Here is a 21,233-nt window from a genome sequence, read left to right on the forward strand (position 1 = left end):
CTGGCGGCAGACGACGCAGCTCGAGGCTACGAGGGTGGTCACTCTCGGAGCATGCAGCAGCAGTCTGGCCGTAGAATGATCTCAACGTGTATAGCCTACACCAAATGCAATAATGTTGTTCAACAGAATTGGGCCCACCAAGTTCCCGGCTCTTGTTTTAGAACACAAAAACGCAAGAATCGTGGTCCCTTGCATACTGCCACTGCCATACTACCTCGCTGTGATTCATTCATTATTAACCATTAAATAATCTCTAAATATTTAAGTCTTAACAAAACGATAAAAAACAATGTTTTACATTATTAAGTGAACTCACCGACTAGAACGGCGGATTGCTCAGTCCGTGCCGCCTTTTGTGTAATCCAATCCGTTTATGAAATATCTATGATTTCAGAATTTCTTCATCCAATCTATAAAGCGATGAAGCGGTCCACGCAAGTGATCTTGGCGTGTTGATAAAAAATAAACACTGACTAGTCAGTTCACAGCCCAAATATTAAATTATATACAATAAAAAGGCAATAAGACAAAATAAGGATTTCGATCAATTTGTAGTAATCTTGGATGCTTTGGATGTTGACTGTGCAGTTACTGACGCACAGATTGGGCTGTTCCTCCGGCTCCACCCGCTGGGCCGGCCTTCTGAGCAAGCCGATTGGCACAGACGCCCGGAGATGCAAATTTCCTCTTTCCATTGATGTTTTACAAAAACAGGCAAAGAGACTAATTTTCTTTGACTCTACAACGCCATCTTCCGGTGGTCTCATGGTTTTACAAACTAGAGTTAACCAGCAGGTCTCATGTTTGTAACCGCTTTATAGGGTGGATAGAAACCCCGGTTATGAACATATACATCGTACTTTACAACAATTGAATAACACAGTGAAACAACACAGTGAAACAAGAGTTAAAGCTGTTTAACATTTTGGTAACTTTATAACATCAACAGTCCTCTTAATAATGAAGGCAATTTACAAAGCTCTATCATAGGGTCTGCAAGCCATGTCTCCAAACCACTCTGGTTCATTTCCTATTCTGCTTTTCCAACATATTCAAAACAAGACAGCTGGAGGCCAGGGCTAAAAGGCTGCAAGAAAGGAAATGAGTCCTGTACATTTACAAGGGCCTTTGTGGAAGCACTTCCACAAATACATTGTTGCACTGCAAAATAAACCCCCCCAATTGCTGTACAACATGTGATCATACTAAATCATGTTCTTTTCATTCTTCAAAACTCAACAGTACGCTTGGAGAGGCCAAATTATGTACATGTTGCCATGTTTAGAAGGACTAAAACGTCACCTTATTTTGCTTTAATGTCAACAAGCGTTTGCCACTCGTGCAACAAACAAGTACAAGTGCCACTCGAGAACATTTGTAAGCCTGGACAATAATCAAAAACACCCCAAATTTATATAGTAATAAAAACAAATGCATGTTGACTTCATTGTAAATGATACAATGGGCAACAATCCAATCACACAACATTATTATACCGTTTTTATATCGTTTTATACAGTTCAAGCCAATGCGTCTGGCTAGGGCTGTGACTGATGCTGGCATTGGGACTTGGGCTGGGCATTCTTGACATAGGCATCTAAGCCTAAGACTATGGTGGTAAGGACCTGTGCTTGAGGCACTTAGCATGAGATGGGGGGGAGTTAGTCTGGATTTAGGCCTGCTGGACCTGGGCTGAAAACCTAATCTCACCTGGGTTACAGCCTCAAAGTCTGGTCCAGGTAAACTTGGCTTGGTCCTGGAGCTAGGGAACTGGTCCCTGTGGGATTGGGCCACTAACTGAGCCAGCTCTAGGCCTGTACTGATTCCTCTAGGACAAGACGTTGGTCCCTTTCCTGGCGTCTCTGGCTGTAGGCGTTATAGATGTCCAGGAACATGTCCCTGCAAGCGATGCGGGCACCCAGCTTGGAGCAGATGAGGAAGGAGCCTGCCATCTTGCGGTGGAGGGAGTAGGTCTCCTCCGGGGGCGGGGTCAGACGGTGGCGCAGCATCACGGGGATGAGGCTCTGGATGCGCTGAGTCGTGCTCTGGATGCTAAAGTCAAACGGCTCAGAGGAGGCGAAAGCCTCGCCCAGGATCATCACCGCCTCCACGTGGGCTTCCTGGAAGGCCTGGAGACGGAGGACAGGAAGGGAAGGAAGATACAGGGAGAGGTTGGGTGTAGTTGGAGAGAAAGTTATTTTGCATTTTTCAATTAAAAAAAAGATGTCCACCATGACAAAAGTGAAAACCAGAAATAAATCAGCTCCTACCTTTGCCTCAAACCCTGTGAGGAACTTCAGGTCCTTGGACTTATCTAGAACTGTTTTCCTGTCGCCGATGGAGGCGGCATGGACCACCTGGTCATGAGAAGGAAGTGGTCAACATCACATCCTGACAAGAGCCGCCCAATTCCGTCCATGGCTTGCATGCAGCAGCAGTAATGAAGGTTTCAGATGAAAGGTTTACAATGTGTTGGCTTTATGCAACCTAGAGTTCAAGAGTTCCATGGAAGTTGCTGTGGTAGGATGCGATAGCAGCTAGCATAAGAGAGCATTTGTGGAAGGGTGTCAGGTGAGACGTGGGGATTTTTTCATACCTGGATGTAGTCGTCTGTGAAGGATTCTGGGTAATCCCTGCAGGCACCAAAGTCCAACAGAATTATCTGGAAATGTAATAGTGTTTCAAGTGTGTCAAGAGGTTACAGGACATTTCTCTGCATTGCTGGAAACCTCTTCATAACATCATGAGTCATAAGTCAGTTTGCTTCTAACCCAACCATAAACTGCTACTGCGGCAGTATAGAATTACACCGAGTTCGATCTTTGGCTTTGTCCAACTGAAACTCAATCTTCACTCAGCAAAGTTCTGGCCAACAAGGTATCAGATGAAAATTATTCAGGGCTTTTCTTTGCAAACAACTTGGTACTTGACCAAAAAGTCATGTGTAAGTTGAGCTGACACGTGATAGTTCCCAACAGCCTGCTAATTCAGAATGCTCAACTGTACTGCATGAAAACGTGCTCACACCTGGTTATCCTCAGCATTGTAGAAGAAGTTCGCCCAGTTGGGGTCTGTCTGCATGAACCTGAACTCAAACAGCTCCCTCAGACACAGCTGCAGGATTTTGAAGCAGATCTGTAGGGAGAGGCCAGGGGTCAGTCCTAAAGTAGCACCATCATAAGAATACTGAAATACTTCATTCATAATGTAAATGAAAGACTGCTTCTGCTTAGCTCCTCCCTGTTTCAGTCAGGTTATGAGAGTGTATCTACAGTTGGATACAGTCCTACCTGGTTGCGTGTATCCTGGTCCAGGTCCACACAACTGTCCAGGGGAACCCCAGACACCATGTCCATGGCCAGAACCCTCCTCCCACACAGCTCGTCCACCACCTCCGGGACGCGGAAGAACGGGTCGCCTTCCAGCAAAGACCTGCAGGCAGAACAACATAGAATATAGTTCTCAGAACTAGCCTCCTAGCCCCAGCTCAAAGTACCACTAACAGCTGAAAACACAACCACACAAGCAGCCAGTCCTGTGGTCTGGGTACAGGCCTGCAGACAACCCCAAGTATGAACACAGATTGGGAAAAACCGACCAAGTATTACACACTGTCACCTCAGAACCTCGTCCAGCTGAACTGCGAGCATACCTGAAATGTTTGGCACTGTGAGCCTCCCTTTTATAGTCACACTCCCATGCCAGCTCCTTCTGAAGGACCTCTAGACTGCTGTCGGCAAACAAGCCTGAACAAAAACACACAGAATACATAAGCAGCATAATTAGTCTTTCTACAATTACAAAGATGCTTCTGTTACTTCATTAACCCATAGTTACCTAATTCACAAAAATGCCTACGGATTGCAGCATGATATACCATAAAGATGTAACTAAATGATTACAAATGTGTAATAAATTGGAGGGTACCATCAGGCAGGACCACGCTCATCTTGAGGACAGACATGAGGTTGTTGATGTCGCTGTGGATGCTCTCTGCTACTCCTGGGTACTGTGGAGGAGAGATACAAAACAGACAGCTGAGATAAAAGGAGGGATGATCCAATACAAGGAGAGGGAAGAGGATGAGACAGTGACAGAAAGACAGCCAGAGAGAGAGAGCGAGAGCGGATAACTCACCTGTATCTTCACGGCGATCTCTCTGCCGTCCTTCAGAATCCCATGATGCACCTGGCCTATGGAGGCCGCAGCGAAGGGTTTGTCCTCAAACGACTGCAGCTTCTCCCTCCAATCAGTCCCCAACTCCTCCTGAAGCACTTTCTACACACACACACACACACACACAGGTTAATTTCCAACTAAAGAAATTCACCATGTTATTGTTCACATATTGGCCTCTAGATTCCAGCCGTTAACTCACATTCATCTGCCACGAAGGCATGAAGTCAGCACTCTGTCTGACCCTCTCAAAGATCTTCTGCAGCTGAGGGTTGATAAAGGTGTTATCTGGAGAGAGAACACAAAAACCAGAACACCTTGGTTTTTATACTCTAGTAACGACCCTTTCCTGAAGATGAAGAAATCCAAAGTGAAGGCAGAGAAAAGAGGGACAGAAACAGACAGAAGAAAGGGAATCTCATGAAGATGGAAGTTGAAATGGTGCATGTCTTCTTGGTAGTAGTACATACTGTATTACAATTGTACCATCTAGTAGACTAGTGGTGGTGTGTCCCACATTAATAGGGTTGCAGTGGGGCTGTTTCAGTAGCACATCAGTACTACTTAGGGTTGACATAGTGCGTGTTGTCCCAGTACCTTGGATACTGAGCATCTGCCCAAGTTTGAGTGCCGCCCCCCGGACCTTGCAGAGGGTGTCTACGATCCGCTCAGCGTTGGCGTCCGACAGGAGGGGGGAGTCCAGCAGGGCCCCCTCTGGGTGGGGAAGCACATTTAGGGTTAGAGTAACATATGTTACTCGTACTCTCTCTTGGAAGTCGCTTTGGATAAAAGTGTCTGCTAAATGCATAAGCGTAATGTGTGATTGAGTTCATAATGACAGCAGATGTAAGAGTAGACATGACGTCTTACGCAGCTCTACTGTCAGTTTAGAAACGGAGTAGCTCACCAGAGCGCTTGCCTCCCATCGACTGCTTGGCGACCTCTGCAATGGCACCAAACCCCAGACCCACGGCCAGCCCTACAGGAAGCAGGAGAGAGTTCCTAGTTTCAATAATCCTGTCTCAGACCAACACCCAGCCTGAGAGAGAGTTACACATTGAGAATGGGGGTGCTACTCTGAACAAGGGCTCCGGTCTGGTGTCACTACGTCATATACTACATCATCTGCAGCCGGACATTGATGGACACTTAAGAGTCTACACTTTGAGCGATATAAATCCATACATCATGTCTCTCATTTGGGTGTGGGCCTAGATGCTGTTGCCATAGAGTACATCCTCTAACATGTGTCATACACACACATAGAAATAATTGCTTGTGAGAAACGTACCCCCAAAGTTGACGAGCCTACTGATCCTGGTGGCAGGAACCTTCCTCTCTCTGGCACGATCACTGAGCTGGGAGGACACCACAGTTAGAGCAGGCCACACCCTAAACCTCACTGCTACACAAAACTCTAGATGGCGGGCTACAAAAAAAGACTCTGCATGACTAAAGTCATGTGCCACGCATGAAGGACAAACTGACCAGTAACCTTGACTTGTATCATACAGTGAACCTGCACAAGCAATTCCTTCATGTTATGTAACACTGGTTTACCCATAACAAGTGTTTGACAGACCACATGGCCACTTGTCATTGGGATATTTATATCTCGTGTCTAGTGGCACCGTCTTTGTACAATACAGGGTACAACAATATAGTGAGTGGTATCTACCAGTGAACACACTGGAAAGAAACTGGTGTGCCATCAGCTGCTTCCCTTTACTTAAAAAGAAAGTCTGCATCCGGTTGCAATTTACTGAACTAATATCCCAGCAGCAGACAGCTACAGGTTACACTATAGACACCTGTAACCCAGGGTAAATCACCTTCTGTTTGGCTGGTCTGGCCAGGGCCTGCTTGGCCTCGCGGGCCTTCTTGATGTCCTCTGGAGTGAGCCGAACCACCACCGAGTCATGTAGAAAGCGGGCCTGCGTGTACCGGAGAACAGAGGACGTGTGGAGGGATCTGGTACTCTGGCTGGGCCAGCCCGCTGCTCCTGGACCCGGACCCTGGGTAGGAGGCACGCCACTGGGCATGCCTGCTGCCCCGGCCCCCTGGCTGGAGGGAAACTCAGAGCCGACAGCCCACTTGGCTGACTCGTCTGGATCAATCTCATCCCAGCCCTCTGCGTCAGGGAACACATCCTCCTTAATAGACTGTTGCTGTGAAGGGAGGACCAGGGATGGCAACCATTATTATATCACTATTCTATCTCTGTTATAACACTTTTCAATTACTGTTATACCACTGTCATACCACTTAAGAGTAGAGTACTACTGTTGTGTATAGATTTGGTAGTCAAGGATACAAACAATACTACAGCATGCACCATAGTACTTTGTGTGTTCTATGAGTGTAACTAATGTGTATATTTATATGTGTGTGTCTCACCGTAGCAGTGCCCCCCATGACAGTACCCACAAGTCCCTCCACTACATCCTGGGCAACCTTGAACCCAGCGCCCATGGTGGAGTTACACACCATCAGCCTCAACTGATCCCCCTGGATGGTGACCAGTTCCGAGCCCACCTTGCCTGCTCCACGAAGAACCTGCAGCACTTCCGCCATCATCACTACAGCGTGAGGGAGGGCAGAAATGTAATGGAATAGACAGCTAGCTAGACGGGCATTGGCAGACTGACACGGACAGACATTACTCAGGAAAAAGTCTCACACAAATATGACACGCCCACTGCAATTGACACATACAGCCAACTACAACTAGCTTACTCCTAATACGTACGACACAACACAAATGTAAGTAGAAGGGAAACATTTTTACGCATTACAGAGTTTCTAAATTTGGTATTCTGAAACAGTGTTGCTGCATAACATTGCTGTACCGTTATTTAACCTTGGGTGTCACAGCATGGTGTACATGTTAAACACACATGTAATCTTAAGACAATGTTGAGTCCTTGTTCCTCAAAGATTTTATTTTAACAACACAGTTCACAAGAACACGTATCGTAGTATAGAAACTAATCAGATAAAATGTAACGATACAGTTTAATTTCAAGTCAAAACTGAGTCTGTGATGTAATGATCCTAACCTTACGTAGCTACCCAGTTAGCTCGTACATTTCAATGAGAGTCAAGTAATGTTACCACAAGAACAGGTGCATCACTCTACAGTAAATCGATGTTTTTGCAACTCACTTTTGAAGAATTTGTGGTTAGAAGCCACTAATGTTCGTGTCCCCTCGCAAAACCCATGCGAATGAACGCTGTTTTGCAACAACGAAAGACACCGGAAGCTTAGTTTTGACCGTGGACGAAGTTGACCAATCAGGCTATGCAGTGGAGGCTTAATATACAAAGATGTGATTGGCATTATTGTAGACCAATGATGAGTGACTAAAAAACACGTCGCGATAGACTTACAACTTGACGGACGTCTGCAATGTACTTACTAGGCCTATCATCGAAGTGAAAAGCTAAAGAAGGGCGGTCTTATCGCAGTATTCTGGGCAAGATTCTTTCTGTAAGGGCGTCCCCAGTTGGAGTATCACCAACTACACGTGCTGAGTGTGGGTAAGTGTGGAAGCAGGTGGTACAAGGTACTCTCATCTGTAAAGCACTGAATCCCATCACATCTTTTTCATGTTATTTTCAAACTAAAATAAAGAAATTAAAGTGCAATCAATGACACCAATAGACATGTATACGGTTCAACCAGTTAGTAATCGCTGTGACATTTGAACCATTGAAACTGTCTATCTCTTAGACAGTTATCTCTTAGGAAATAATGCTATAATATTTCCATGATAAACAAGGAGAGATATCAAGATAGGTCATCACCCTGCGCTGCAATCCTTTACATTCACTCTTTCAACCCCATGATTTGTACAGTTATTATCATGTAAGGCTGGGGGATGGAGCTACAGTTGTTTGTTTGTTTATTTATTTATTTATAGCCTTGTGTCAGGAATCAAGACATACATTTTTAAAGATGGCATGATTATCTCAACACTGTTTGATTGTGCAAGGTGCAATATGATCACTGACTCTACGATGTGTGCGTGTACAAAAGAAAGAAAGAGTGAGGGCGAGAGAAAGGGGGATGAGGAGGGGACTAAAAAGGAGGAGGGGGGGAGTCATGGGCAGCCATATATGGGCACACCACTGACTCTGCATCGCTATTGGCTGTGGGCCTTGTGCAGCTGCCTGTCAACAAGATGGCCTTCCTCCCTGCTGCTTTTCTGACTGATTATTTCGGTTCTTCATTAGAGAACATACCGTAAAGGGTTGTGTCATTTTTAAATAGACAGCAAGAGAGAAGAGGAGAATTGTGAAACAAGTGTCGGGTTTTTACAAATATATTATGTGTGATATAAACACTGTTAGCAAGTCGCGACATCAACCAACACTTAGTTGATTAGCTACAGAAAGTACTACTACTAGCAAGCTAGCTACGTGGACACGTAAAGATAACCGGAGTCACCTGCACCCATCCTCTCTTTAAATCATTGTTCATTTTGAGGCAAACAGGCCTGCAACTCGGGAAGACATTATATTACTCGACATCAGCAACATCTGCAAGTTTCCGCTTGCGGGGTTGGCCCACAACTAAAGGTAAGTCAAAACCTGAACGGACATATTAGCTAGCTAGCGCAGTTACTAGTAGTGCTAATAGTATTAGCAATACCGACCTTAGCCGTTGTTGTTAGCTTAGCAGCTAGTCTAGCTAGCTGGTTGGCTAGCCATGCAAAATATGGACGCCGTTGCTGGTTTTCTAACAGGCCAACTGTGCTGAGCAAACGTGCTTGAAAGGAACTCCTAAACATACTGCCAAAACCTAATATTACATGTCCGACTAGTGAGCTAACTGTCTGGCATACACTTAGCTAACAACATTTGTCTCAGTTCAAGAGCCCACGGTAGCTGTCAAAATAGTTTTTTTTTTACTTCCTGCCGTTTCTGTACAGTCTGCGATAGTCGACATGCTAATATTGTTAACTCGGCAAACTATCTTGCTGGCTGTGGTGTTATAAGATAGTGTTAACACTTGTCGAAGTAGCCAAATTATACTATCTTAATATTTTTATTTTTACAGTAAATTTGAGTAGTTATGTTAAACTGGACGATTATCTTTTGATTATGTTCCAGGTACTGTACTGTAGTTGGGGTGTCAGGTGATTTCCAAAGTCTGACTTCTTGCTAACTTCAAACCAAATGAGGCGCAGAGCCTATTTGAACCATTAGCTATTGTACAATAACCGTGAGAGAGAGAGATAACCTCATAAACGTAACCAAATGTTTTTATAATTTGGAACAAAGTTCACTTGGGCTAGGCTAGACTTCAGTGGTAGCAACGGGACACCCCCTTGTAGAGTTTCAAACAGTAATAGGGTTCGGTGTCTTCACTGTTGCCAAGTTCAGGGTATGAAAAGGTGATGTCAGAAATGTTTTTTTTTCCCAGTCAGTGAGCATAACAGTAGGCGTTCAGCTACACACTGCATTTTAGCACTGAGCTCTGAGTGGCCTTAAAATAGTGCCCAGGAACAGGTGACTGCAGATGACCTTCCTAACAACACTTAGCCCCCTTGTCTGTCTGTGATGACAGAAGGCACTCCGATGGTGTGTGTGTGTTCTCTGGGCTGGGAGGGAAGAATGATGCTGTCAGTCTATTGTTCTGCCAGACTGGGCAGAGGGGGGCTTTCCTGCCTGCCCTGCTGCTCCTGCTGTATTGTCTCTTGGGGTCCACCAGAAAGAGGGCCAGCGGACGCCTTTATTTATCTGCCTCCCTCCAACGTATCTGAAAGGGAGAGCGATGGAGGTGGAGGAGAAGAGGACATATCCCTCTGAATGCACCCAGCCACCCCCACCCCCTCCGAACAGTCTGGCTGCTATCTAATGGTTTTTTCATTGGTTAAATTGTCAAAATATCATATAGGGTCCACTGGGCTACATTTTCTTTCCGCCAGCAATCTGTTCTGCTGGTGGCCTCTCCTGTCTTTTTAGATTGTTGTTGTTGATTGTTTTTTCTGTTATTTCTGTATGAAACCTTTGTTTGACCAAGAAGGTCCCATTGACAAGACCATCTCATATCCAGGTGGGAGGAGGCCAGGGTAGGAAGGAGGCAGCTTGTAGCCTGTATCAGCATGATGTTAGCCAGCCAGGTCCCACTGATGGAGAGGAAGCTCCACCTCCAGGATTGGTGCAGTTCAGCTGAAGGACATCATGGGAAGCCAATAGGACGAAGCTGTTCAATCTGGCATACAACATTCTGGGATTTCTGTGGTGCTGAGCTCCGGACAGGATTTGGAGGATTACGCAAAAAGCTTAAAACCCAACCCAAGCCTTCTTTTGTAGAAATTGTTTATAATGATAAAGGGGGGGAAAGAACTGCATGATCATTGCTTAGGTCATGTCAGGTTTTATGAAGGCAGATTGCTATTCCTGGTCCCAGTAGTGTGGTTTATCTACAATGGACAGGAGCATATCTTTTTGTCTCTAGTTGTCCAGAAATGTGTGGGTTTATCTGTGCATCCTTTCTTTCTATTTTAAGACCAGTAGACTACTCTGGTATAGCAACAGTGCACATTGGAGGAAGACACGACATCTCAATGATACTTCCTCTCGTTTGGTCTTCCTGGTTGATGGATAAGATTCCTTATATGAAATTAAAACATATTGTGTGAAGATCTTATTTTCCGGCTGCTAAGGTTTTAATCTTGAACTTAATGTTACATTTTGAATTACCAACAAGCCTCCAGCCTCAGTTGTTGCCACACTAGATTCCATTCTATTTTTTTTTTTTCTTCTCACAACAAAGTTTAGTAAGACCTCGCCTATGTTTTATTGACATGACTCTGCAGCCTTTCTAGCGCAGGGCAGGGCTATGCTGTGATAGGAATCTGTCTGTAACCATCCAATCACACTCGGGTCCACACTGCCCCAGGAAGCGCTGTGTGTGTTTGTCACCAGGATGGACAGACTGACTGACAGACTGTCCTCTGACGCCATCCAATCTTTTTTTTATGAGGGAGAGGCAGAGAGAAAGGAAGGGGGGGAGGCAGTAAAATGAAGAGAGGGAAGGGAGAGGAAGAGACCGAATGCCGTGCACTGAGAGATGTAGCTATGAGTGTCGTATAACAGAGTAATCTGCCTGAGCTGTGGCTGCTTTGTGGTGACAGAAGGCATTTGATATAGCTGGCCTGGCACACCATGATGGCACAGTTTGCATCCCTTCACCATTCCTTTGGTCCTGAAGCACTAACTCCACCCACCTGGTGCACCTGGCCAGTAAGATAAAGTGCACCCCAAGGCCAGAGAGCGACAGCAGTGTAAAACTGACATTGGGCCAGCTAGCTAGCTACAGGCCCGAACTACTGTTACTGTCTGTTGCTAGGTAGAAACATTTAACAAGGCAGCTTTTACAATACATCACAGGCCTGGGCTTGTGTGAATAAATACTGATGATCCCTCTTGGTTGTCCTGACACTGTCATCCAAACTACTACAAATGAAAACGACACTGTGAAAGAGCAGTACAGCTATCTATAGGCAGCCTGTCTACCTGCTTGCCTGTCTGTCTGTCTGTCAGTCTGCCTGCTTGTCTGCCATCACTCTTTCTCTGTTCTGTTTGGCTCTGGTCTGTGTAATCTCCTCTTAGGCAGGTTCCCTTTGAAGAGCAGCGAGGGAGAATCCATTTGGTGCGTTAGTCCTTTTACTCCCTTCATCCATCTCTCCCCATCCTTTCCTTCATCCCTCACTCCTCCATCCTTCCCTTCATCCCTCCCTTACTCCATCCCTCCCCCATCCCTTTCTTCAGCTGACACTCAGACCCGGGGCTTGAAATGAGAGATCTCAGGCTAATTTGATTGGAGGGCTTCAAGGCGAGAGAATTGATTTTACAGTAAAGCTCACGTATGGTCTAATTGAGTTGAGTCCTCTGTCTGTCCACCGGCCTGTCTGTCTTCCTCAGACCTTGTCTTAGAGCCGAAATCTGTTGTTGAAGAGGTGGTAGTACATTAGCATAGTTGTACTCTAGTATTGTTAATACTGTCTTCCATTAGGAGAGAGGGGGGAAGTGCTTGGATCCAGTTGCATATGTAATTAGTCCATAGTGGTTGTTGTGGTGAGCAGGAGCATGCCCAGTCACACTGCAGTCCATCCAGAATGGATACAGCTCAAGAGATTGAGTCTAATCTAACTCTATCGCCATCTCCTTCTCTCTTTCTCCATCTATTCCCCTTTCCCCGTCTCCCTTTCCCTCCCCTTCTCACCACCCCCCTTTCCTCTCTCTTTCTCTCTCCAGATTGTATGCCCGTCCCCTGTGGCGGTGCCCGCTGGTCTGGAGTGCCAAGGTGCCAGGTGCCCGTGCAGACAGCCAGACAGAGAGAGAATGAGGGACCAGGAGCAGGGCCGCAGGCCAGCCTAGGTGTGGGCATGCACCCGCCCCTCCTCTGAGCCCTGATGGACAGAGACACCTTCTCCCACATCCGCCTCTGGTGCCCCCGTCCCTTCAGCACCTACTCCCAGAACAAGCCTCGCACCGCGGGCACGGGGGGCGGCGGGGGCGGGGCTGGGGCATCATCCTTATGTAAGACCAACTCCTCTGGGGGGAAGGGGGCGTTGGATGGTGGGGGGGTCGGCCTGGAGGGGCAGGGTGAGGACGAGGAGGAGGATGCCGGTTCTGAGAACACGCCCCCGGTCGCTGACCCTGCCTCGGCCACGCCCCAGTCTCCCACTGCCTCGGCCACGCCCCAGTCTCCCACTGCCTCGGCCGCCGTGATGGAGGACGGCCGCGTGCTCCTGGACACCTGGTACGTCATCAAGCCTGGCAATACCAAGGAGAAGATCGCCTTCTTCGTGGCGCACCAGTTCAGTGGGACGGGCCTTCCCAGACCAAGCGCCATGAAGGTCAAAGGTAACTGGGCCACCGACTGCACTAAGGCCAAGCGTCGCCGGCGCTGCTCCTCCTACGACCCCCCCACCCGAGCCCAGAACCCCCCCGATGACTCAGCCCCCTCCAGCCCAGACGAGGTGCCCGCTGGGGGGGTGAGTGAGACGGACTTGCTGTCAGTGGCAGAGATGGTGGCACTCGTGGAGCAGAGGACAGCCATGGCCCTACAGAGCATGGTGAGCCAGGGGGGGCAGACCTGTCCCAGCCCCCGCCCAGGGACCCCCCAGGGACACACTGTCCTCAGGGGCTCCGTCTCTGACCCCAGCCCCATGGTCTTCCTCTCTGAGTGCCACCCCACACCCTCTCCCCAGCGCCACTCGCCCCTCAGCTCCTCCCCCACCTCCCTGCAGGAGCAGCAGGAGTCCCGCCGCGTGGCCCAGGCCGTGGCCCACTTTGAGTCCCAGAACATGGAGAGCACCCTGGGTCCTGGGTGTGGGTCTGGGTCGGACCTGGGGATGGACTCTTCTTTCCGGGAGAAAGAGAGGGAGACTGCAGCCCCCCCCACCCACGGGAGAGGAGAGGTGAGGATAGCCTTCCGAGTGTCCAGCCTGGATCCCCGCTCCCAGTCTGAACCCGCCGGACGGCCTCGCTGTATGTTCATGAGCTGTGGTGGCGGGGGGGGACAGGGGGGGGCCCGGGGCAAAGAGAAGATCACCTGCGACCTCTACCAGCTGGTGAGCCCCTCCAGGGACCCCAGCCTACTCCTGGGACCCCCCAAGACAGACCACGGGGAGCCAGACAGGCCAGCCTCCAGCAGCCCTGACCCCGGCCAGGAGCTCTGCCCTGGGGAGAAGAAGAGCTCCGTGGGGCAGGAGAGGGTGACGGGCTTCCATGTGGAGGTGGTGGTGACGGGCGCCGTGGACCAGTGTGTGTTCTACGGGAAGGACAGTACAGAGAATGTTCAGGAGGAGACGGTGTGTTTCACCATGCCCCCCGGAGCCAGCCCTGGCGACTCCTCCGAGGACCCCCCCCCAGGACAGTTGTTTTTCCTGCAGCCCCCCCGGGGGGCCCCCCAGGGTGGCGAGGAGGATGGGGGGCATGGAATCAGCAGCACCAGTGGAATGTGCTCTTTGGACTGTGCCAATAACAATGGGCCAGCAGGGGGGGCTATGGAGCGTCCAGACTCCCCCCTGGGCAGGGGAGGAGGGATGGGGGCGGGAGACGACTGCTCAGACCCCTCCCTCTGCCGGCTCTACCGTCACGTGTCGCATGACTTCCTGGAGATCCGTTTCCAGATCCAGCGTTTGCTGGAGCCCCGCCAGTACATGCTGCTACTGCCCGACCACATCCTGGTCAACATCTTCTCCTACCTGCCCACCCGCGCCCTCGCCGCCCTCAAGTGCACCTGCCATGACTTCAAGGCCCTCATCGAAATGTACGGCGTGCGAGCCACCGACTCGCGCTGGAACCAGGACCCGCTGTACCGGGACGACCCCTGCAAGCAGTGCAAGCGGCAGTTCCAGAGGGGCGACGTGTCCCTGTGTCGCTGGCACCCCAAACCTTACCACCACGACCTGCCTTACGGACGATCCTATTGGATGTGCTGCCGGCGCACCGACAAGGACACGCCCGGTTGCCGGGTGGGTCTCCACGACAACAACTGGGTGCAGCCATGCGAGTTGGTGCAGACCAGGGCCAAGAGGGAGGATGGAAGGTAGGGGGTTGAGAGAGGGGAGGATGCACTCACCCCTCTGTTACCCCCCCCCTCTCTCTCTCTTTCCTTCTTGCACCTCCTACTCTATCCTGGGGGCAGTTACCAGCCATGGGCGGGGTGGTGGGGGAGGGAGGTTGCTCACCTGTCCTCTTTCTGCCCCTCCCCCTTTCTCTGCTCCCCAGCTTGCTGGCTAGTTCTGATAGGACACTTCAGACCCCCCGATGTTGCTCCAACGTTGTGTCACACCCCCCCCCCCCCCCACCTGTGCAGGTCTACTTCTGGAGGGACAGCTGGAGGAGACGACCTATGCTGCTGACTCACTGACCTCTCTCTCTGCCTATTGGTCACAGACAGTTCTATCATAGCCATCTGATTGGAGCAGACCCCAGTCTCGCTGACCACTCTGCAGCCCCGCCAAGGACTGCTTCCCTGTTGTCAAGGGAGACAGGGAATTTGGTTTAATGAATGAGAACTTGAGACACTTTGGGCCCGGGGGGGCAGGAGCTGTGAAAAATGAAAACTAAAAAGAACTATTTGATGTCACTTTGCGGCGGCCTGATGTCACTTTGTATGAACTGTGGCTTGATTAACGACTTGCTTGTTTATCTATTTTTGTTATTTTTGTGGGGTTGTTTTTTTGTTGTGTGAAAGAATGTTTGCTGTTGTTTTGAGGACTGTGTTCTCTGTTATCAACCTTCCAGATCATTCATGTTTATATCGATCCTCTGTCTCTCCTATTGACCTGTCTTCACCTCTTTCTCAACATGTCCTCCCGACCTCTCCTCCCCTCTCCTTGCTAAAGTGTGAGAGAAGGAACCATGGACCATAGAAACTCAGTTACACCAGCTTCCAGCCTTAACCCCACCCCCCGCCTTAACCCCCCTAGCCCCCGTCCCCTCCACCATGGTCACAGGCCCTCCCACACACTTCTCACAGCCCTCCCTCCCTCTGCAGACTGACGGGAAAACAAGCCACAAATAACGACTGAAAAAACAAACGTAGTCAGCCATGTTTCTGTCCATCTGGTCAGGGGGAGATCTGTCTGTCTGACAGTGCCTGGAACTGGGGAAATGAACTGGGTCTAAACTGTAATGGACTTGCGAGACCACCCAGACGTTTATTAGTCTGCCTGTCGTTTTCTGGCCTGTCTGTCTCTCTGTGGTTGCCATGGTAGGGTCAGGCTTGTACAGTGCTAATGAGGAATATCTGCTTCTCAAATAAAATGTGATTGAAACTGGACTCTAGACTCCTTGTCTGATTACTAATGAGGGCTGTGGTGCAGGCAGTGGGTCTGCTGTTCTCATAAAACTAGTCAAATCTGAGTGAAGAATCGATAAGTACAGTTTACTGTCTTGATCGCATTGATTTATTTGGGTGAGGTAACCGGTACATACTTCCTTTGTCAGCGTTTCTCCATGTTCAACAGAAGCTGATTCAAGACTTCAACAATGCTTTTATTATGGTGTTCTGTCACATGATTACCACTAGAGGGCAGTAGATTTACTCCTCCAGTATCCAGATGGGGGGATTACATGGCAGGGGAAAACTGCCCAAAGCAAGAAACCTATCATAAACAAGTTTTTATAGTTACTACAGAGACAGAGAGGCTAATCTAGATTATTACAGATTTTAATTTATCAGTGTCTCTGGACGAGAACCGGTTCTGATGAGCCCTCTGTGCTTCAGGCGTAAAATCCCCACAGGAAGACGGCCACGGCCATCATGACCAGTGCGTTGGCATTCACCACGTACTTCCACACGGGGGCCTCGCTGATGTCAGGCAGCTGCTTGGACGCCTCAGTCACTTCCTGCTCCGTAAGCTCTGGGGTCTGATTGGCGCTGACGCCACAGAACCAGCCAACCAGCCGACAGATAACCGACTTGGGTTCTTCGTTCACTGATGGGGGGGCAGAATGCAGATGAAGAGATCAGAGGTCATGATCCAGACCAGTCGACCCAGATGTCCATCCCTAACCCTAACTCAACCTCCATGTTCAGACGTGTGGGGGCAGTTAAATATTTTACTGATTGAAAATCCTATATTTCTCCCACAGAACACAACCTGAGCTGTTGTCAGCCTTGCTCCTGCTCTTCTCCTCAGCTTGCCGACGTGCTATCCTCCCTGCCTCCTCCTCCTTCCAGTCCAGGTCCTCTCTCTCCTCCTGGGAGTGACGGAGGCTGAACACCAGACGATGTAGCTGCAGGGGGAGACCAGGAACAACTCCATCAGACCCTCCCTATTCACGCAAGCACACACTCAGAGCCACGCTCCTCTTTTAGACATGCTCCTCTTTACACACACATGTACATGTGTACATGTGAGTGGGTACTCACATGTACATCCTCTATGGGTGTGGTGCAATAGCTAACCAGCAGAACCAGAGCTGAGGTGCACAGGAACAGCAGCATGGCGAAGTAAAGGTAGTGCACCCCACACACCAGCGGGGGGCAGTGTGACGGAAACAGACAGCTGCCGGTTCCAAACCAGAACTCTGGTACCATGCGACCCAGGCCCATGGCCAGGCCCCCAATCAGGCCCCAGAAGGCCCCCTGGAGGACAGAGGAAGACATGGTCTATATGAAATAGCACGTTTGTTACTTTGTTTTGGACTTTTGTACTCACACTATACATTTATTGTTATGCATCATCAGACCACAGCAAATTCCTTGTCTGTGAAAACCTACTTGGCAATAAACCTGTTTCTGATTCTGACCCCTCTCTATATGTACACACACACACATCTGACTCACAGGCTCGTTGACCCTCTTGACAAACACAGCCAGGAAGAAGACTGAGGCAATGGGCGGGGCCAGGTAGCTGGTCACTGATTGGATGTAGTCGAACAGCTGACCACTCTGAGCGGCCTGTACCACTGGGATCCAGCAGATACTGATGGAGACGATACACAGAACCCACACTCTGCAGGAGAGAGAGGGAGGGAAGTGGAGAGGGAGGGATTTAGGAGGAAGGGATGGAGTAAGGTAACATACAGTAAGGGTGGCGTTAGATGAGGAAGTGATGACATGAATTAATGTGTGAATGATGTGACAACCCCAGACCTGCCGATGACCATGAGCTCGCTCTCGCGCGCCTGTGGCCGGATGCGTGTCCAGATGTCCATGGTGAACAGAGTGCTGCTGCTGTTAAAGATGGACGCCAGCGATGACATCAACGCCGCCAGCATCACCGCCAACATCAGACCTCGCAAACCTGGGGAACACACAGACACACATCAGCATCACCGCCAACATCAGACACCGCAAACCTGGGGAACACACAGACACACATCAGCATCACCGCCAACATCAGACCCCGCAAACCTGGGGATCACACAGACACACATTCAGCATCCCCGCCAACATCAGACCCCGCAAACCTGGGGAACACACAGACATACATTCAGTACTTAAACTGTGAAATGGAGAAGTGAATAATTAAGTGAATTCGTAAATTAGTGAATTAAAGAATGAATGAATAAATGAATGGTTGTGGTTGGACTTCTCACCATCAGGCATGACAGAGACCACCAGTTTGGGGTAGGCGATGTTGGAGCAGCCCACCTCCGTGCCACACACCTGCTTACACACCTCCGGCACCACACACCCAACCTCGTCTGCACACAGACCGTACACATTGGACACGGATATGCACACACATGGGCAAGAGAGTGTTTGTGTGTATTTACATTTACATTTAATCATTTAGCAGACGCTCTTATCCAGAGCGACTTACAGTAAGTACAGGGACATTCCCCCGAGGCAAGTAGGGTGAAGTGCCTTGCCCAAGGACACAACGTCAGTTGGCATGACCGGGAATCGAACTGGCAACCTTCGGATTACTAGCCTGATTCCCTCACCGCTCAGCCACCTGACTCCTGGATATGTATGCGTGCGTGTGTGATGGAGAGTGTGTGTCGTATGTGTGTGTGTGTGTGTGTGTGTCTGACCTGGGTAGAGCACTCTGCTGATCATGCCAGGGAACACCATGAGGAACATGGGCAGCAGTTTGAGGTAGCCACACAGGATACAGCCGGCCTTCACATGGGTCAGACTGCGGGCTGCTAGGCAGCGCTGAACAATAACCTGCATTAGACACACACGCACACTCAATAAATTACTATCCAGTCACCTCAGATGCAAACAGAACTCAAGGAGAATTGAAACTGTTTGGATCTAGAGAAAAATAACAGAGTAGCCTTGGCGTTTCTAGAACGGGTCAGTATCTGTACCTGGTCAGTGCACCAGTACCACCCCCCTACAATGGCAATGCCGAACAGCACCCCAGGCCAGGGCAGGTCTCCAGAGAACGGGTCCCTCAGCAGGCTGAATGCGTCTGTCCGGGGGGTGTAGCACTCGGGGGAGATGTTGTAGCGCTGGGGGTCCAGGGACTGGGTGGCAGAGGGGAAGGCCAAGTGGTACCTCTCTACCAGCTCACTGTAGCCCCCCACCTCAAAGAAGGCTGGGGAGAGGGGAGGAGGAGAGGAGAGACAAAAGGAGAAGAAGAGATATGGAGAGGAGGAGAGATGAGGAGAGGACAAGAGGAGGAAGGAGAGATCAGAGAGATCTACTATAAATAATTTAAAAAAATTAAATGCATCTACTCTGCTCTTAACTGACCCATACAACTCTGATTCTCTACCCTACCTTACCGTACCTTACAGTCCAGGAGTCTATATGGTCTGTTGCAGTGTTAACAGAAAGTGCAGACTCAACAGCAGTTTCATGAATGGCTGCTCAGAGGTACGAAGAGTGTTGCCATGACAACGGAGAATCGAGGAGGACTCTGGACCTACCAAAGCCAGTTAGGACGAAGGCTCCAGCAATGATGACAAAGGTTTGGACTGTGTCTGTGTACATCAGAGCAGCCAGGCCTCCTGGTGAACAACAACAACAAGCCTCGTCAACATTTAGACTGGAGCTTAAAACAATGTCACACTGTGGAGGGGAGAGAGGTGGAGAGGAGAGGGTACCTGTGACAGTATAGAGAGCTGTGATGGAGAGGAGAGCGATGACGGCCACATAGATGTTCCATCCCAAAGCCTGCTGGATGAACACCGCCCCGGAGAACATATCCACCTGGTGACACAGACACTCAGGACTTTTCCAGGAACTACACCTAGCCACATAAGAGTCAGTTACGGGTATTCTCAGGAACTAAACCTTGACCCCCTCAAGCTCTAGGAAATACACCAAGCCCCCACACACTATAAAGTACCCCTCCCTTCTAGCCTCCACAGCCTGGACAAAACGGATTTCATCTTGGTGCATCCAGGGCGACTTACAGAGATCTTGGTGAAGATGTAGAGGAACAGAGAGATGATAGAGAGGTAAAGGCTGATCCTGGTCCCTCCAAACCTCTTCTTCAGGTATTGGGGCATTGTGATCACCTAAGCCACACACACACACACACCATGACCAGGACATGTGGAGAGACATCCAGCAGGAGACAGCAACCAGGACACAAGCTCCTCTGGTCAAGGAGGATACTGGCCTTGCGCAAAGAACAAAGAGATGTGCACCCTAACGTTCTGTGGTTAAATAACAGTTCAGTGAAGTAAGTAACTATGACAACAGGTGAGGAGTGTATCCACTTGTGTGTGATGTCACGCACCCCTGCAGTAAGGTAGACGGGGACAAACAGCCAGCCCAGGAGCAGCACGATGAACAGAGCCTGGTGGAGGAGAGAGGGGGGATGAGGACGAGAGGAGAGGGGGATGAAGCCAGTCAAACAGGTCCTAGGATGATGCTAACCTGACTAACCAGTCCTAGGTTTGGTACTCACATTCCACTCGAACCCGCCCACAGCAATGCCACTGGCTGCCCCAGTGCCAGCCAGACCCACAAAGTGACCACTTCCAATGTTACTAGCAAACAGGGACGCACCAACCTGAGAGAGATGTGGGGGGGGGTCTCGTCATTAGAGGGGTGTTTACTATAGTCATCTATGGAGGACAGAGATGCAGGTGCAACTCACCGGCCACCATGTCATGGTACGACCAGCCAGAAAGTACCCACCCACTGTACCTCGATTGGTCCGGGACATTGACTGGAAAACAGGCAGATCAGTTAGAGAGCTTCTCCACCTCACGTTCGTCTCGACATGTTGTACTGTATAACAAACACAGACATTCTCTCACCCAGATGCCTACTCCAATGACCATCACAAAGTATCCAATGATGACGGTGATGTCCGCAACATTGTTAACGGTAACCTGGGTGGATTCAGGCGTGGGTGACGGCGAAGGCTTCTCCATGTTCAAAGCAGAACTTATTTATGATGCTACAGAAACTTCCCCTGGAAAACCTGACGAGCCACCTCTCCCTAATTCCCAAAGTGAGACTGTGGAGAGACAAGCCGGTCAGCCGAACCTTTGACCATTAACATGCTGAACCAGAGTTTTATTAGAGAATGTAATAGTTAACCAGTTCAGAATTCTCCAACAGAAGCTTCTGAAGAGCTTGACGTAACTAAATGACTCCAATGAAT

General features: G+C 49.3%; 3 protein-coding genes across 4 annotated transcripts; 1 reads left to right on the top strand and 2 right to left on the bottom strand.

Annotated features, from left to right (window-relative positions):
• Positions 1-796: 796 nt before the first annotated feature.
• On the bottom strand, positions 797-7,462 carry coq8b (coenzyme Q8B). 2 transcript variants are annotated; one of them, XM_062473207.1, is made up of 15 exons: positions 7,342-7,462; positions 6,574-6,755; positions 6,009-6,338; positions 5,468-5,534; positions 5,084-5,155; positions 4,774-4,890; positions 4,379-4,464; positions 4,138-4,278; positions 3,928-4,009; positions 3,653-3,746; positions 3,291-3,432; positions 3,028-3,135; positions 2,597-2,662; positions 2,271-2,357; positions 797-2,129 (listed from the first exon to the last, which is right to left on the bottom strand). In XM_062473207.1, coding segments are annotated over exons 1-15 (1,896 nt in total). In that variant the 5' UTR covers positions 7,343-7,462; the 3' UTR covers positions 797-1,808. The 2 variants fall into 2 exon arrangements, with proteins under 2 accessions (XP_062329191.1, XP_062329190.1); XM_062473206.1 differs by having other exon boundaries at positions 6,009-6,344.
• Positions 7,463-8,334: 872 nt separating this feature from the next.
• On the top strand, positions 8,335-15,985 carry fbxo46 (F-box protein 46). Its single transcript, XM_062472695.1, has 2 exons — positions 8,335-8,757; positions 12,445-15,985. Exon 2 carries the CDS (start codon positions 12,603-12,605, stop codon positions 14,748-14,750), a length of 2,148 nt encoding a protein of 715 aa, XP_062328679.1. The 5' UTR covers positions 8,335-8,757; positions 12,445-12,602; the 3' UTR covers positions 14,751-15,985.
• Positions 15,986-16,428: 443 nt separating this feature from the next.
• Positions 16,429-20,922, bottom strand: slc5a2 (solute carrier family 5 member 2). The gene is made up of 15 exons (XM_062473665.1): positions 20,884-20,922; positions 20,721-20,792; positions 20,529-20,633; positions 20,358-20,417; positions 20,029-20,133; positions 19,717-19,822; positions 19,540-19,620; positions 18,976-19,205; positions 18,694-18,829; positions 18,253-18,360; positions 17,807-17,957; positions 17,498-17,666; positions 17,081-17,296; positions 16,809-16,944; positions 16,429-16,643 (listed from the first exon to the last, which is right to left on the bottom strand). The coding sequence occupies exons 1-15, from the start codon at positions 20,905-20,907 to the stop codon at positions 16,429-16,431; spliced, it is 1,914 nt and encodes a 637-aa protein (XP_062329649.1). The 5' UTR covers positions 20,908-20,922.
• Positions 20,923-21,233: the final 311 nt, after the last annotated feature.

This window comes from Osmerus eperlanus, chromosome 11 (genome assembly GCF_963692335.1).
Source record: "Osmerus eperlanus chromosome 11, fOsmEpe2.1, whole genome shotgun sequence".
In the NCBI taxonomy this organism is placed as follows: Eukaryota; Metazoa; Chordata; class Actinopteri; order Osmeriformes; family Osmeridae; genus Osmerus; species Osmerus eperlanus.

What these genes read in the sequence shown, in the direction of transcription:
- coq8b (XM_062473206.1), bottom strand. An exon ending in AGATCGCCGTGAAGATACAG is followed by an intron (nt 4,010 to 4,137) that starts GTGAGTTATCCG and finishes TCTCCTCCACAG; the next exon opens with TACCCAGGAGTAGCAGAGAG. An exon ending in ACCAGGATACACGCAACCAG is followed by an intron (nt 3,136 to 3,290) that starts GTAGGACTGTAT and finishes CTCTCCCTACAG; the next exon opens with ATCTGCTTCAAAATCCTGCA.
- fbxo46 (XM_062472695.1), top strand. Translation starts at nt 12,603, where the DNA reads ATGGACAGAGACACCTTCTCCCACATCCGCCTCTGGTGCCCCCGTCCC.
- slc5a2 (XM_062473665.1), bottom strand. Translation starts at nt 20,907, where the DNA reads ATGGTCATTGGAGTAGGCATCTGG. An exon ending in GTACCATGACATGGTGGCCG is followed by an intron (nt 20,634 to 20,720) that starts GTGAGTTGCACC and finishes CATCTCTCTCAG; the next exon opens with GTTGGTGCGTCCCTGTTTGC. An exon ending in GGTACTGGTGCACTGACCAG is followed by an intron (nt 18,830 to 18,975) that starts GTACAGATACTG and finishes TGTCTAATGCAG; the next exon opens with GTTATTGTTCAGCGCTGCCT.